Source organism: Triturus cristatus, chromosome 4_2, assembly GCF_964204655.1.
Source record: "Triturus cristatus chromosome 4_2, aTriCri1.1, whole genome shotgun sequence".
In the NCBI taxonomy this organism is placed as follows: Eukaryota; Metazoa; Chordata; class Amphibia; order Caudata; family Salamandridae; genus Triturus; species Triturus cristatus.
In genome coordinates this window covers 622019164-622037596 of record NC_140586.1, presented here as the reverse complement: position 1 = coordinate 622037596, position 18433 = coordinate 622019164, and the positions used below count along the sequence as shown (strand labels likewise).

Below are 18433 nucleotides of genomic sequence, written 5' to 3'. Positions count from 1 at the left end.
GTCAAGGAATTGAGTAGTTATGCATGCAGGGGGACACTGCTCTACCCCTGACAGTCTTTGAGCCATCAAACTTCAACGTAATTAGTACAAACCCTTAATATTCCTGTGCTGGTAATTAAAGCACTATGAATCTTTATGACGTTATAAACAACCACACAGCACATGCAGATCATAAGGTTAGAGAGAAAGCACTATTTTTGGTCAAATATCCTGTCTTGAAAAGTTTAACTAATGTAAGTTTAATCATTTAGCTGCCCGTGGATGAGTGGCTGTTAAACTACCTGCATAAAAGGATTGGGCTGTGAGAGAAGTGTTCTACTGCTCATGTTCCCCTCAATGTCTGTCGCTGTGACAGCACCATCTCCCTTGGCCTTCCCAACTTAAGATGGTGGCTGCAGAATTTGTGTAGCAACTTAAGATGGTGGCTGCAGCATTTGTGTACTGACCCATGGAGTCAGGATTCTGATGTCCCGATGCCATGCATGCACTTCATGCCATACGCTGGCCTCTAAATATTTATTTTATTTATTTATTTTGTGTTTTCTATAGCAGGAACATGACCATGCGTAGGGTATCAGAGCGCTTTACAGTTGCATTTCCACAAACAAAACCTTATAAGTTACCAAGTCATCAGTTAATTTACCATGACTAGATCAAAACATTAAGCTTCAGGGAAAACATATATATAAGTCATCAGTTAATTTACCATGACTAGACTAAAACATTAAGCTTCAAGGAAAACATATATACAAGCCCACCTCGGGTTAAATAGAATGCCTATGGGCAGGAATAGCGGATGCAGCAACCACTATGAAACATCCTTCCTGTCCCAGAAGAGCAAAAGGCTTGGTCGTGGTATTGTTGTGCATAACTAGGAGATTAAGGTGTGAACCGAGATTTAATGTGGTACCAGTGAGCCACATAGTGGCACCAACATACAGTTTGGAGGGAAGCAGTTTACGGCATCACCTTTATGGAGAAAACTTGGGACAGCTGAAGCGCACCGGAATATATAGAGCTTAGTGAGTGAGGAGGTAATCACAATGCAGGTTAGCAGTCTGTTCACTGTTAAAGTGGCATTACACCACTTCCTTGGATTTAATAAGCATGACATTTCTGCAACTGTGCTCCTCCCAGTGACACCTTTCAATTATTTTTATCTAGCGGTGTAAGTTATCATTTATTTAATAAAAGTAATTTTGAGCCTTTAATATGAAAAATATGAAATCAGTTGCGCACAGTAAGGTAAGTGAGCGTGAGTCTTCTGTCAGGACCTTGGTGGGTGGCCAGGCAGAGGGAAGCCAATAGCTCTCTGGTTCATGCGCTTCCATCACCCTAATGCGTTTTGCTGACATTGCTAGTTGGGTAGAGTTCTAAATTGATTTTGATATAACGTGAAATTCACCCTAGGTAGAGCCTGCTAACAAGACTCACTACTGATCCATCATTCTACTGAGTTGACGTAATACTTCAGATGCCATTGATCGGTGGGGGTTTGATGTCCTTGGCACCGTACTGAAAGGACCGTATTAGGAATCAGTTTTACAGAGGGGCTAGATTGTGGATCAAGGAGCTAGCTTTCACCGTTCAGAGTCATGTCATGGATTTAAGGCAATGTTGACTGAATCAGGCGCAGGCCACAATCGCAAGGGGCAGAAACATGTTGACATGCCACTAAGGATCTGCGTCAATCAGATTCTGAAGGGCATTGTTTTTGTTGATGCGACAGAGAGGAAGCAATAAACACTGTAAAACCCAGTCGTCCCTAATACACTTTTATTCTTTAAGGACCCGTTTATCTTACCCACAGGGAGGTATACTCCAACACTCCCTAAAGTGCTCAAGGAGGAGGCAGGCCTTCAGGATATCCCTGTGACAAGGGGCCCGAAGATGACGAGGGATTTTCTTTTTTTTCAGGGAAACTCTCAGGAGATTCACAACCTTCTACGTACACTTGCCTTAGTTTCTAAGTTGCACGACGTATACCTCGTTCTAGTGTCAGGTACTTTAGTTTGCTATTTATGTTAGGAAGGGTGTACCCTGTCACTCAAAGTGTAATTTCCTCTCTCTTCCTATTTGAGTGTATGGGTTTTCAAAGACATGTCATTTCATATCACATAACGAGACATGTGCCAACAACTAGTACATATAATGCTACACATCTCGGTCCAGATGTACATAAGTACAGATTTACATTGATTTACAGTTCTGAGACATCTTATATAACTACATATTAATTCTACATCCTGTTTGCCAGAGCTGAAAGGTTGACATTGTTAATGGAAAAACCCTGCTTTATTATTCCAAATTCTTTCATGGTGTACTCAGGCAGGGAAGCCAAACATTTATTGTCAAGCACACTATTGGAAATGGCCACAGCAATAATTATGCTTGCCTGTGTTCCCAAATCTGACACGCTGGTATTTAAATAGCAAGGAAAGTACTGCAGTTGCTACAGTAACAGTTCTCCTGGAGTGAAATGCAGAATTAATGTTATCGCCTTTGCAATGGAACACTGCAGTAGGCAGTAAAGGCTTCTTAAGGGATCTCTCAGGATGCTATTTTCACTTGCTACAATAACAAACACACATTAGTTTATTTGTTAACTAATTTATGTATGTAGGTGGGAACTTTGAATATTTTTCTTGCCAGCAATTAAATGTGTGTTTTTGGTTCTTGAGGTAGCCTTTTGCTCTTGTAAATCAGTTGACGTTCATACAGAATGTAACACAATAACGTTCAATTTTAAAGACCCATTTAATATTGGATTGAGTGGGAGCCACTGACCACATAGCTTATAACTGTTTTTTTTTATTATTATCATTTCTATCCTCATTCACCAGAGCTTAGCTGCTCCAACGTCAAGGGTATGCAGGAACTGCATACTCTCGCTCTTGTCAGAAACCGTCCTGATCTCACCCTAGGAGCGAGGTTCCCCTGCCATGTCCTTATGCCTAACAGGAGAAAGGGGAGGTCTTTGGAGCCAGTTGTGGTATAATCATCAGACTTCATTTCTGATCCAAGCATCAATATGTTCCCAAAGTTCCCCACCCCTCCCGAGTCTCCCTCAGTTTTCTTATTTGAGTTCCAGTGAAATACTACTCTGGATATCCATTCCCTCACAGTTGGTGCAATAGGCTCAGTTCAGTAATTACAAATCAAAGTTCTTGCGAAAAGAATCAAATAGAATAAGAGACATTGGTCCACATCATTTAAGTAAACATCCCGCACTTCCCTTATTTAAATAAAATAATCAGGTGGAGACTGACCTCTAGGTTTTGTCAAAAAAAGCCATTAATCGACATAGCTATATTCCGTCAGTATGCTTGCAGAGAGTGGCATCTCACAAACGTGAAGATCATCGGCCTAAATTAACAAGCATCTTGCCTCACCCTGGTTGGAGAACTGGGCCAGTTTTTTCAGTGACCAGTAGATTCCGTAGATGATCAAAAAGTGATTCCTCCTTAATGATGCAGATTTAACTGTATTATACAGATGTTTCAGAGATACTTTCCATAGATTTCCTATCTTGGGCGGTGGCAAGTCCAAATACCAGATGTGATAAGGTTCTGAAACCTTCTCCTCGTTTTCCGCTAAGCCCGCATACCAAAAAGTCACTTCCTTCCTTCTCAAGGCCTGAATATGTAAGGCATCTTCTATCTCTGAGACATCCTTTTGAGACCATTTCTGCTTTAGGCACCAAGATCTTAATTGTTGCTACCCAAACTGCAAGCGATCCCCACTAGTCCGTTGACACAAATCCTCCCAGGAGATGAGTTCACCTTCCTCATTTAAATGCCCCCACTGCACTATCCCACTCTTAAAGAGCGGTTTTCTCAATTACTACCTCAGGAACTCTGGAGTACCAGGGGAATCTTAAATTGGAAACAACAGCCCTTAATATGGGATCCCCAGCACCTTCCTAACAGCATACCACAGACACGCCGCTGACCTCAAAGTCTTGAGCCTAACTTTTGTAAAGTTCTTAGGAGCCCCAGATTTGTAACCTAAAATACTGGTAAATATTTTAGAATCATAATTTAGTATAGAAATAAGCCTATAAAACCTGCACTGCGTAGGATCTTTCTCCAGTTTCAAAATGAGCGTGATAGTGGCCATACTCCAGGAAGAGCGAATAGTGTGTCATTCAATCAAAATGGCATTATACAGAACTTTTAGTATTGGCGTTAACATACCTGAACAATCTTCATAGCTTTCCCCTGGGATACCTTTTAGGCCAGCAGCCTCCCACCTTCTAATATTAGACATAGTTTGCCTAATTTCCTCTTCTGTTGTGGGTGCATTTAAGTTGTCTGTCTGAGCTTTCGTAAGAGAGTAATTCTAATGTTCTCTAACCATATTCTACATGCCGACGGATTAACCAACAGATCTTCTTGAGACATTGATAAAATTCTCAAAACAATCCTCTGAATCTGGCACAAATCTCGTACTAATTGCTTTTCCAGCACTCACAATATCTGCCCATGCTTTCCATGCCAATAAAGCTCCACTCCTTTCCCCATACTCAGAATGACGAACCCTGCTGACCTCTAATCTCTTCTTAATTCTTGCCTCCAACCTGACATCAATACTCCTGTTGCGCTCCCCCAGATCTCTACTTAGCTTTTCAAAACTATCCATCCGAGAACAGCCCTGCTTCATTGCTTGAATCTCTGCATGAATATTTCCTATTCCAATGCTTTGTTTATCAATTCCTGCGATTTAGCATGCCTTGTAACATGTGTCCTAGAGAGTTAGTATCGATGTCTTCGAAGGAGAAATACATTTAAAAAATAGCACAGATACAGTTGGTGCTTGCCATATCAGTAGGATGGTCTCCTGATCCAGAGGTGCTGCAAACAGACATAGATTAGTTTGGTAGATGGGTAATGGTTAAGCTGAAACAGGGAGATTTACATTTGTACATCTTACTAGAGCCACACATCAGGCTGAGACGAGCCCTATTATTGCATTAGCCTCTCATCTAATGAAATATAAGGCATTTTATATTATGGGGAGATTTTAATATCCTGTTGGATTTTAAATCAGATAAATCAACCCCTAGGTCAATAATAAATACTCCCAAGGTGTGGAAGGACATGTTGAACATGACGAGAATATGGAAGAAAGGAAAGGTTATACATTTTATGGGCACTTCTCATGACTGAATTACTTTCTGGCTGATATTCTGTGAAGTAGCCAACAGATACTCATAGCCCGATCCATATTTAAGATCATGCCTCAGTCAGGTTAAGACTTCCATAAGGCCGACAGGTTTAAGATAAACCATGCAATATTATTGGGAGATTCTTTTAAAGAATAGATTGGGGTTGGAACTAGAAACCAATTTGATGTAAACCTTTGCTCGGTTTCATTTGGAGTGTTGTGGGATGCGTATAAGGCATATTTAAGAGGGATTATTGCATCCATAGGAAGGGGATATGCTAAATCTCATACAATATAACTGAGAGTGCTGGTGGGTTCTGCTGAAGTATCTAAAATAACTGATTCTACCCCGACAAGAGGCATTAGAAGGGAGGTACACGCCTGTTGAGGACACCATTACCTCTCGGCTTGGCTACAGTTTCCATGTTCTTTTTATCCACCTTGTTGGACTAGATCATTTCTGCAGGGTCATCCCCAATTTTTCGCTTTCATTTTCTTGTTTTCTAAAACCCTTTTTGATGGCTTTTAGGACTCTGCATACTCTACCAGTGCCAACCAGTGCTAAAGTGATTGTGCTGTCTCCTTAAAACATGGTAGAATTGGCTTATACCCAATTGGTATATTTAATTACTTGTAAGTTCCTAGTAAGTACTACTAGTGGGCCTTCAGCGCTGTTTGTGCCAGACCCAACCTTTTCTGTTTATGCATATATTTCACCCCTAAGGTAGGCCCAGGACAGCTCAGAGGGTAGGTTGCAGTGTATTTAAAAAGTTGAACATGTAACTTTAAGCATTACATGTCCTGATAGTGAATATCTCTTAAATTTGTATTTCACTGATGAAAGCCCTACCTCTCCCATAGGATAGAGTTACTTCCTTACATTTGATAAGCTGTAACTTTCAATTCGGAACAAGCACACAGGTTGAGTTTGAGTATAGTAATTAAAAGCCCTCTGTAATGGTAAAGTTGGATTTTTAATCACAATTCTGAACATGCCACTTTTAGAAAGTTGGCATTTTCTTGTGCTCCCCATTTGGTACCTGCAGTCTGATCCTGGGTCACATGACTAGCTGTAGCTGGCAGTTGGTCTTTGTTTTTGTCTGCCAGACAGTGAGACAAAAAAGATAAGGGTTGGCAGGATGGGCTATTCTGGGTTAACGAGGGGGAGGAGCTGTCACCTACCACACTTGCACATCACAACGACTCTGCCTGAGCACTCTCACAAAGGGCTGCATACCCTCTGCAGTTAGTTTGGAGCCAGGACAGAGAAGGCAGTAAGCTTGAGGACTTCAAAGTGAAGCCTCTAGAAGTTTCTTGTCTCTTCAAAGGCATACTGCCCCACTTAATCACCTATTTGGTCCCACGTCTCCTGGCTCTCTGGGTCCCAAATAGGTGGGGCAGGACCCTTGATGAATGTGTGACTACAGGGCTACCCTTGACACTGCGTACCCTTGTGAGGTGAGAGCTCCACCATGGAAGGGTTGGACACCATAACAGATTAACCGGATTGAGGGCAAGTATATATACCTGTCCGGTTTTAGGTGCATAATCCTGCACACTTTCGCCGAAAAATAGGTAGAGCCTAAATAATCCCAGGGAGGAAACTTGATTTGCCCTGAAGAAAGCCCAGGAGTCAATAGGGCCAATTCTAATGGCTGAAACGTGTTGGCTTTAGGGTCAGAGGACCATTGTATCCTCAGTACCCTACCCTCTTATTTTTAACATGCCCAATAACTCCACTAATAAAGGGATACCTTGGTGTTAAAGGAGGAGTTTTAATATGGTTGAGCCCACCCTGACCTTTAGGAGTCAGGATGAAACCGATAATGAAGCATAACACTATTTGAGTGTGTGAGGGTTATATAACAAAAAGGAATCCTTTTCTTTCCCGCCCCTAAGCGGACGGTGTACCACCTGAGGAAAATAGTGCCCCACATAAACAGGGTGGGATACTTTTTCATTTGGCGAGAAAGGATGTGAGCCATTGTAGGATTGCATCAGTGAAACCCATACATGTTTTAAGAGTGCAATACAATACTGGATAGGCGAGTGTGTTGAAAGTTGCAGAGAAGTGAAGCATGTCCAGGATTCAATGCTCATTTTTTGTTGAGGAGGAGGGCATTATTGGCTACTGTAGTGTAGCTGGTTCAAACCTACACTGTCATCTGAACCCCCAGTTGATAGTGCCTTTGTGAATCAGGCCCCAGGTATACAATGGTTTTGTTCTAAAATAGATGCATTAAAGTATAAAATCCAATTCTCCACACTAAAACAGCTAATGCACAAGCACATCGTTATCGAATGACTATACTTACTGATGACATATATTAATTAATTTGTCTCCATTTTGATTACTAGATATGTAGTTTGATACCGGTCAATATTTCCTCCTGCTGAATGACTAAACAGGGACGCAGTTTGGAATTATCATTTTGGACTGCTTTTAATCCTGGCCTAAACCAAGAAGCCTTGGGGTCCTAAGGTTGATTTCATAAAATGAATGTGTGAAAGAACCTCGTTACTTGTTTCTCCACTTATAGTTTGCCAAAGAGCTTTTTGAGAAGGTCCAATTATGCATATTACTTTAGCCCAGTGGTTTCATGACCACTGCTTTGGCCATTTACAGTTTGCAGTTTTGGAGTAGACGCTGGGCTTTGCCGAACAGGTATAATTGGTCATAGAGACACTGTATTTAGTTATTGGGAGGATAGGCCCAAGTTAAATGTTATGGCCCAAATCCCTGACATTGTGCACAGGTCAGTGGCTGTGCCCAAGAATTAGGACCAGGGGAGTGGTACTGTTCCTTTCCTTTCAACTCTTAGAACCAGAAATTTCCTTTTGGTATATCATTCAAACATAGGATGTTCTTAACCGTCTAATCATAGGTACTGTTGAAGCTCTCCATGATATCAGATTGACGTAGTGATTGTTCCCTGTAAGTGGTGTAAAAGGGCATTGTCTTCATCCATTTAAACCTGTATCTGGTGGCGCTCAGTAAGATGGTTTAATGAACTCATGTATATGGTAGAAAGCAGTGTTGAAATGGCTGATTCTTTTGATATTTCAAATGGTACTCTATGCTCAGACGATTCACAGGCCCCTCCCTCTTCATATTCACTTGCTTTCATTGCTGAAAATTGGTTTGATTCAATCCACTCTGCCAGCATTTTTATTAGCATGTTGTGCTCTTTCTTTATCAAATACTATGCACAAACTGAGACCAACAGGGCCGCCTGGTGCAGTGGCAACGGGAGTGGCGGGGGGGGGGTACCAAAAAAAAGAACTTACTTACTCACGGCCCCCATCTCGCCACTGTCATCTCTCTGCTCCTCCAGCGAGTGTTGGAAGCAGGAAGCACACAGGCGCCCCTAAGCCAATTGCAACACTGCAATCCAGAGACATGATTGGTACGAGCGCCTTGGTTCAGCGCTCAGAGCGGTACAGTGAGCCTGTGTATGTTCTCCACCCAGGCTGTGTATTGCAGCCTGGTGCAGAACATACTAAGTGCGCATGACTGTTTGGCCGGCCCAAGACAGCCGACCATACTGTCATGCGCACTTAAGTGCATGAGCCACTCCTCCCTGTGCCACCAGCCCCAACCGCCCCAACCCAGCATCGTACCTACAAAAAAGAAAATTATAATAGCAATGTTATTATCATTTTATTTTTCCTTTTACCTTTTTTCTGCTTTCAGAGCAGTGGGGCAATGTTCCTCCACCTTAGCGGAGGAGCTACCCCTGGCCTTGTGACTTTCATCTAGTGCAATGTGGAGGCCCTCTGCGACGTTTGATAATGAGGTTTTGTATCCTTTACTGGGTGTAAATCTTGAGTGGTGTTTGTAGAGTAGATTGTATTGTTCCACTTACTTTTGCACCTGCTTTGCCATCTGTTCAAGGATTTTGCGTGGGCATGAGAGGTTTGGGTTTGGCGTGTAGTTGGCTTTGACTCTATTGGTTTCTTTAGGAGAAATGTTATAACTGTGTGCTATAGCCTATAAGAGCCCTTCCCTCATGAAGCCACATGCTAATGATGTTTATTACATCTAGGGGGTAAACATATTTATAAACAGTACCAGTATGTTTGCCGCATTGATCTTATTTATTGATTTAATCAATATATTTATTTTTATTTTGTTTTTTACACTCCCTTCAATCAGTGGCATTCCATTCTCATAAATATGCAATGTGTTTTTATTGGAGAACTACACGATTCTTACTCTCTGACCAAAAAGTGCAAAAGCAAATAATATAAAACATGAAGTGAAATAGAAATCGCACACTCTTGGGGGATGATAGGTTCTTGCCTACCAGCAGTCCCACCTAGGGGAAACAGCCTTTACAATGCGGGCAGAGCCGTACCTGCCATTTCCTCGCAAGCTCAACAACACATGCCTTTTAAACATGCATATGTCTTAACCACGCATATGCATGGTTAAGGCAATGCATGGTCTAGATGCTGGGATGGGCGGGCCCAGGAACAGGAAGGATCAGGAGAGGCATTGTGAGGTAAGTGGGGTTGGGGCCGTGTTTTGAGGAGTTGGGGGTGGATTTAAGGGTTGAGGGTAGTTTTTAGGCCTCATGGGGTCGGGGTAGTTTTTAGGGCTCAGGGGGGTCGGGGTAGTGTTTAGGGCTTGGGGGGTTGAGGTAATGTTTAGGGTTCAGGGTCGGTAGTGTTTAGGGCTCGGGTCGGGGTAGAGTTTAGGGCTCGGGGTTTGGGTCGTTTTTAGGGCTCTGGGGGGGTCGGTAGTGTTTAGGGCTAGGGGGAATCAAGGTAGTGGTTACGGCTAGGGGCGTGTAGTTTTTAGGGCTCGGGGTGGAGTAGTTTTTAGGGCTCAGGGAGGTGGGGTTGGGGTGTGATCTTTACCACATATCCCCTTATCAGTCATGCCTTTACCACAAAATTGCGTGGAAAAGGCATGAATGGTAAATTCATGCGTGGTAAAGTACTGCGTTGTTTAGAAATATTCATTGTTGGGGCTGCGTAGTAGAGGCATGCGTGGTTTAGTGATGCATGCCTCTGTCAAACAAACCCACCCAGTGGCAACACTCAAAATGTAACTAACGCAAATGGCTGTATTTAGCTTGAACGATCTTATCGCTTTACTGAAATAGTTCTGCATTTAAAATAATTTCTTTCTTGCAGTTTGTTGGTATTTTACTCAAAAGAAAATACATTCTTTCAGGTTGAAATAAATCTTAAACGCTACCCAACGCCATACCCTGAAGATTTGAAGAACATGGTTAAATCAGTACAAAATATGGTCGGCAAAGGAAGCCATGGGGTCCCTGTGGAGAATTCAATAGTTCCAACAAATGCTGAGCAAAATATGAAAGAAAAGTATGAACACAAGTGGCCTATATCAGCAAAGGAGCTAAAGCCTGAGGTAATTTTACTAAACAGGGGTTCACTGAAGGATGACAATGCAGTATGTGTCAGGAAATTGTTTTTGAATCGCTGCAGCTGTAAAGGATTGTTGAATGCATATGTATTTGTCATTGAAATCGCAGTCTTTGTTCCTAGGGTAAATAGATATGTTTCTTTTTTCCTTTATAGCCATCCAATAAACGAATGCAATGGCTATGAATATGTTATACGCTCTGTAATAGAGCCAATGTTTGAAAATTATATAATGTAACTTCCATAAAATCATGTACTAGTGGGGTTAGGGATTTAAGCATATTGCAAACACATTAAAGCTTGAAATTACTTGTTTGTGGTTTACAACGAATCTTCCACAACACAGTTGCTTGAAGACAAACTGAACATAGCAGTAGATATATTTCACTCAGATTGCCATCCAAGATGCATTAATTCTATACATACCGAGGTAGGGTTCCAAACATTATTGGTAAAAGTAGTGTTATTTGGTATTAGGTTTTTGCAATAGACAATGAGATGTCAAACTAGATGAAGTCATGTTTTGCCACCCATTACGAATCCCAATTAGCAGTGAGCATGATAGTGACATCCCGTAATATTTGGAAGTTACAGGGGAATATATAAATTATTTGAGACTGCATTTGTGGTTGCAAACAATTGTTCAGATATCGACACATCAACAGGGGTGGTATCTGGTATACAAAGGAGAAGCTTTGTCTGTGAGACGCTTCCTCTTTGAGAATTGTGTTAGCAACCCAGGGGAGAATAGGGAGTGGTGCAAGGGACCACTGTATGCTTGTCTCAATATATTCCCAAATGTGAAACATATTTTTTAAAGCAACAGTTAAAAGATGATCACAAGAGTAGCAACCTGTATACAAATGCCCGGAAGTATCAGAAGAGATTGTAAAGTCTGCCGGTTGTCATAGAAAACGTCCAGAGTTTGAGCAGGTCAGAGAGACTCCTGTAGGCTCAAAACATATGCCCAGATTTACAAATGTTACACACATCGCAGTGCAGCATCAAAACATGCTGCACTGTGTTTCACTGCGTGAGAGGGAGAGAGAAAGAGAACCTTATCTGTAGAGATATGGCATGCTCCGCCCCTCTCCCTAGTGCTGGCTTAGAATCTGGCTGCTGAGCACCACGCACATACCTTTGCCCCATAGTGCAAGGATGTGTACGTGAGCCTAGCATAGATTTTGTACAGAAAGGGTACCCATTCAATACAAAATGCCATGCTTAGACTGACCATAAGCAAAAGACACACAGATGATGGACGGAATGCAGAGCAAATCAAACATTCACCCACAGTCAATAGATCTGGATTAAATCCATCTAACTTTTCCTCACCATGCCACCCCAGTTTAGACCAAGCCATATGCAAATCAGTCTTGACCCTGTGCCTCATGGGAACAGTCCAAAGTGAACTGCCAAGCCAGGTCCTCCCTGCACTGGAAAAAAGCAGCTTGGGACTGGTTTCGGTGCATCACCCCTCATCATCCAGGCTAGCTTGAATCCAGTGGCACAGTGAGCCCGGGGCCCACATCTGGGAATACCCGGTGCACTTAGGGTGAGAAAGCAAAAGACACACAGATAATGGACGGAATACAGATCAAATCAAACATTCACCCCCAGTCAATAGATCTGGGTTGAAACCATTGTTTTTATGCTCACCATGCCACTCCAGTTTAGACCCAGCCCTATGCAAATCAGTCTTGACCCTGTGCCTCATTGGAAAAGTCCAGACCAAACAGCCAAGCCAGGTCCTCCCTGGACCAGGAACAAGCATCCTGGGACCGGTTTCGGGGCACCGCCACTCATCAGCCAGGCTAGCTTGAATCCAGTGACACAATGAGTCCGGGACCTATGTCTGGGCATACAGTAAATCAAACATTCACTCCCAGTCAATAGATCTGGGTTAAAACCATTGTTCTTTTGCTCACCATGCCACCCCAGTTTAGACCCAGCCAGATCTCTGTACTGGGGTGAATGTTTGACATCGTGCAGCATTCTGTCTGTTAAATGGTAGCGGCAGTTTCAGTCGATGATCTTTCAAGTATTTGCCCGGCGGTAATCGCCTCTCATACCATTCGATAATTTACCAATAAAAGAGGCAGGCGCCGGAGACTGGAAGGCAGGAAACAAAGTTTTATTCCGTCGGAGCAGAACACATCAGATCAGACAGCAAGGTATCGTCACGAGGTGCTCTAACTGCATCTCTGAGACCTGGTCTCTTATACACTGGTTTATTGCTTTATTACACATAGTACATTCTTGAGATTCCCTTGATGCCTGAAAGAACATCCCCTGAAGCCCCGGCTCAGATCCGATCCCACACATAGATACAGTAGAAGTTCCCACCCTACCCGCAGTGGGAGATGGCTATCGCGCAGCAGGGAATTCCGCTAATTCCCGGGGGTGTGTGCAACTGGCCGGGTCTCAGGGGGTAGGGGCTTTGATCTACTGTAATCCCTTTGATGTGGGGTGTTTCCCTTACAGTAGGGGCAGTAAACTGCATCCGCAGGGCTAGGTGATGGCCTGGGACCAGTTCAGACAATGGGGCGCAGAGGAAGGGGGTTATCAAAGGAGAGGCATGACCATGTATGGGTTGTCGGTTGGAAGTGGTTCCGTAGCAGGGTCGCGCAGAAGGAGAGGGTTTATGGCCTGTATGAGAGAGCGGGGATGGCCGGCGCGCGGGGGATGCTTGCAGCGCCAGGGGAAAGCGCTGGCGGTCGAGAGTGAGCGGGGAGAGAGTGGGGTGCCTAAAATGGCGGCCGTGCATTCGCTGTGCGTGGTGCTGGGGAGGGGCAAGATGGCGCAGATAATGTTCAGTTTGCAGGCTAAATTTCCACACTGTCCATCATTGTTCTTTTTGAATTAGTCACCCTGAGTGGGACGGGTATGCCCAGATGTGGGTCCCATGCTCTCCATGCCACTGGAGTCAAGCTAGCCTGGCTGATGAGAGGTAATGCCCCTAAACCAATCCCAGGATGCTTGTTTCCAGTCCAGGGAGGACCTGGCCTGGCAGGTATGCCTGGACTGTTCCCATGGGAAACTGGGTCAAGACTGATTTGCATATGGCTGGGTCAGAACTGGAAAAGTATTTGGAGCAAAAAAACACGGATATAGGCCCAGATCTCTGTACTGGGCTGAATGTTTGACATTGTGCAGCATTCTGTTCATCAATTGTCCTTTTTAGCTCTCGCCTGACCCAGCGCATGCGCTGGTCTGGCGAGACTTATTGAGAGGGCTCCAAAAAGTGCTACCAGGCCAGCCTAGAGCTACAGTGCATGTGCGCGTGCGCGCGCGCTGCACTTTACCGCGAATACTTTCACTTTCCCGGCCCCACGGCCGCTTTGATGTTTGATCGTGATCGTGATCGCGATCACTTTAACTTTCGCGGCCGAAGGGCCGCTTTGCATAGCCAATAGGTCTCGCTTTTGGGACCTTATAAGTATTTGTTATGCAACTGTTGCATGGCTAAACACTTATAAGGTCCCAAAGGCGAGACCTATTGGCTATGCCAATGCTTGTTGTATTTGTCACCCCGAGTGGGACGGGTATGCCCAGATGTGAGTCCTGTTCTCTCCATGCCACTGGAGTCAAGCTAGCCTGGCTGATCAGTGGCGATGCCTCGAAACCAGTCCCAGGATGGTTGTTTACAGTCCGGGGAGGACCAGGCCTGAAAAGGCTGGATTGTTCCCATGGGGAACAGGGTCAAGACTGATTTGCATATGGCTCGGTCTGAACTGGAAAGGCATGGGTAGCAAAAAACAAATGATTTAGGTCCAGATGTCTGTACTGGGATGAATGTTTGACATTGTGCAGTATTCTGTCCATCAATCGTTTTTTTTTTTTGCATTTGTCACCCTGAGTGGGACGGGTATGACCAGATGTGGGTCCTATGCTCTCAATGCCACTGGAGTCAAGCTAGCCTGGCTGATGAGGGGTGATGCCCCAAAACCGATCCCAGGATGCTTATTTCCATTGCAGGTTTGACCTGGCCTGGCAGGTCAGGCTAGACTGTTCCCATGGGGAACAGGGTCAAGACTGATTTGCATATGGCTGGGTCTGAACTGGAAATGTATGGGGAGCAAAAAAACGATGGATTTAGGCCCAGATCTCTGTATTGGGGATAATGTTTGACCTTGTGCAGCATTCTGTCCATCAGTTGTTCTTATGCGTTATACTGACGGTAAAACATTTTTCACAACTAATTTGTGCTTCACGGAACAGTACATATGGAAATTGGGATGCGTCAGGAAAAATAAAAGCATTTCTTCATTTTAACGCCTGCTTCCAAGCAGCATTATTTTTGGGTGCAAATCCCTGTCTACTAGTGTTAGTAGATAGGGTTTTCCATCAAAAAGCACGGGTGGTTGCATGGGAACGCCGATGTACCACCCATGTAACGCACTATTGACACTAAGTGATGGAAAGCAGCACTTTGTACTGCTATGAATTACTTTTAGGCAACTTTTCAGTGCAAAACAAGTTGCGCGCTGGAAAGTAAATAACAAAAAAAACTTTTGCGCTGGTAAGCATCACTTTTTGTGATGCAAACCAGTGCAAAATGTTTGTGAATCTGGGCCAGACTATTTAAATGATACTTTATATTCCCTGCCAACTTTCTGGGTGTATTTAAATGTTGTTAACCAACATCGTACACCTAACAGCTATAAACATGTTCCACATCCTAGCTGCCCATGATGACATAACCAGAAAATCTGCCCAGTTTGATGGCACAGAAACATTAAAATAAGGTTTTTTTTATTTACTACAGGTCTTGTCATAACGTTGTGCAGAATGCAACACCAACAGTGATTCCTGACAACTAATGGCAGTGTGTATACACCTACACATTCTTCTCACCTATATAGTTTGACTCTTGCACTGGCTTACATACTTATATGTGGTGAGATCTAGTCTCATATCACCTGTCTTGGGAGACTGTCACCAGGGTAAACACTCAGTATAACTGTGCTTACAATCAGAACAGATGTTTATTTTTGTGTGGCTCCCACGTTGCTTGCCAATGCCTACATCCTTATGAATGCCAGATTAGTGGGTCTCTTGAGGACCCTGGTTGGGGTCTTTCCTGACGTCATTACCTTTTGTCCCCTTCGGAGGTCAGTGCAGGCCGTTGAAGGGAGAAAGAGTAATCCGTAAGGATTGTGGGGCAGCTTGATTTTCTTTCCTGTGGTGTGTTGCCTTAACATCTGACCCATCTCTTGCTACTTTTGCCAGATTCTTCCCAGTTATAGTCACTTTTTTTCCGACAATCATTAAATTAGGTATTTTTCTTGCTATTTTATTTCAACGGCGGTGAAAGTTTATTTCAGAGCAATTGCAGCATATTCTATGAAGATTGATCCTAACAATTTGATTAGCATTTCAGTGGATTAGAAGCCATAGTTTGCATTTCCTTTGACTACTGATTGACCATACTTTTCAGGGGGGCATCACTATGTAGCCCACATTACTGCCAGGGCAGAAATACAGCTTTTAGAATGAGTTGCGACCATTTGTAGAAAGTAAAGGATGACCTTTAGCTCTAGTTCTTGAAATGTTGGCACACCAAAGTTCAGGAACTATAAAACAACTTCAAGGCTAATATGCAACAGCAGATTACTCTGACTAATGCAATGTAGTATCAGAATTCTTGCATTAGAGAAACCCTGGATGCACTCACATCCACACCCACCTTTAGTCAGTCACAAGGGTAGTAATGTTAGCTGAGATAAATAAAGGTGACCGTGCTTTTAAGAGCTATCATATTTAACTTTGTATTTGATTTCAGTACATCATTAACTTTAAAGAAGTATGTGATCTTCTTGGTTTTGCTTAGATATATGTTTGATTGTCTTTTGATGAAGTTACTATAGAAGAAGTATTGTGTGAGAGTGTGGTGGTGTTGCCTTTTGACCACTTAGTGCCCGCCCTAGAAGATGCTTCATGAAGTTATCAAGAATGTATTGACATGGATTTGGTATCAGTGGTAGCATTAATGTGTGGCCATGAGGCATGCAACACTTGGTCAATTGTTGATCAGTCAGAGAAATTTGGTCACAGTTAAGAATATTTTGTTGGAGATGAATAACTTAGCTAATATGTGGTTCAGCCAATGTAAGGTTAAAGGAGGGATGATGCAGGTTTTGAGATGAAAACCTTTTTATCTAGAAATACTTTCACGTGATGGCTGTGAGTACTTTTATGCAAGACCTCGACTATCTTTATGTAGTGGGTTTGTGGACTTTATTATGTGTAAAAGTTTACTTTTGTCTTCACGGCCTAGATATTTGAAACTTCAAAATGACGACCTTTGACATCAGCTATGGTTTGGTGGGGGTGAGACCCTACCAACTGCTTATCAACCAAATTATGCGTTTCCTACCAAGTCAGCAGCTTTTGTGTCAAAAAGCAAATCTGCTGACAATGCGGAATCACTTTCACCAAAAACACAAAATGCCAGGTAGCCCTCTATTCCTTGACAAAATGACTGACTAACTGGTATTATTTCTTGTTCCATAGATGAACTCCCAAAATGAGGTTGTTTGGAAAATCAGAAATCAATTTTCCTGGTGTGGCGGGATTTTTCTTCTAGCCCCTGGGGGGGTGTTTAGTTTTTTCCCACAATAAAGGACATGATGGACATGACAACAGACGGCAGAAGACAAAAGAAAGGGCCTTCTGACACCATGTCTGCCAATGAATGCTGGCAGTTGCTAGGCATTCTGTAAATATTGTTCCTTCTCTAGGTATTTTGACACTCGCATAGGTGTCATTGAGCAGTGTTATAAAAAAGATTAAAACGCATATAGACAGTGATGTGTGCCAATTAATGGAAAAACGAAAATTGAAAAACCACATTAAAGGAAACCAAACCATGGAAACACAATTTTAAGGAAACCCACTTTTAAGGAAATAGAAAAAATCTAAAATTAAAGGATACGTTTTAAAAGAAAGCTAATTTCAAGGAAACATCCAAAATCACACTCTTGGGTGAAGATTGGGGATAGTGAGGTTTTTGGGGGGATTAGGGATGGGTGGGGTTTAGGGGTGGTCACATTTTGTAGAGATCAGGCATGGATGAAGTTTTGGGTGGTGAGGGGTTTTTATGGTTTAAGGAGGAGTGGAATCTAGAGGAGGGAGGGTTTTTAGGATTCAGAGATTAGTAGCATTTAACGGTGTTGAGGATTTTTTAGGGTTTACTGATGGATGGAGTTTAGGGCTGGTGGGTATTTTTAGGATTCAGTGAAGGGTAGAGTTTTGGGTGATTACATGTTTTTAGTGTTTGGGAACAGGTGGAGTTTAGGGTTTACATGGGGAAAGGGTTTTTCGGGTTCAGAGATGGGGGTTTAGGGGTGCTGAGGTGCTTGAGGGGTTTTAAATGGGCATTTTTAGGTGTGATGAGGGTTTTTTAGGGTGCATGGATGAGTGAAGTTTAAGAGTGGTGCAGGTGTTTATGGGATCAAGGATGGATACGGTTTAGATGTAGAAGGGGCTTTTTAGGGTTCAGGAATGGGTGGGGTTTAGGGGTAGTGAGGGGGTTTTAAGTTAAGAGTTGTGTCGATTTTGGAGTAGAAAGGGCTAGAAAGGGTTTAGAGATAGATGTAGTTTAGGGGTCAGAGATAAATGGAATTTAAGTGGGGTGAGGGCTGTTAGGGTTCAAGGATGGTTCAAGTTTAGGGTTAAAAAGGGCTTCGACAGTTCAGGGATCGGTGGAGTTTACGGGCAGGGATAGTTGCAGTTTATGCATGGGGAGCCTTTTTAGGGGGCAGAGATGGATGGGGTTTAGGGGTGGTGAGTGTTCAACAAATTAAAAACAACCAAAGTAATTGCTTGACAATTTAACCCTTTGGGCGCGGCCCGAATTTCCCAGCGG

The 18433-nt window shown here is 43.1% G+C and overlaps 1 protein-coding gene across 1 annotated transcript in view; it reads left to right on the top strand.

The window, feature by feature from the left end:
• The window catches only part of LRRC7 (leucine rich repeat containing 7), a 1991887-nt gene that overhangs the window by 1533958 nt on the left and 439496 nt on the right, over positions 1 to 18433 (top strand). The window contains exon 18 of the mRNA XM_085602293.1: positions 10349 to 10549. Coding sequence (XP_085458419.1) covers positions 10349 to 10549 — 201 coding nt within the window. The remainder of the gene's footprint in view (positions 1 to 10348; positions 10550 to 18433) is intronic.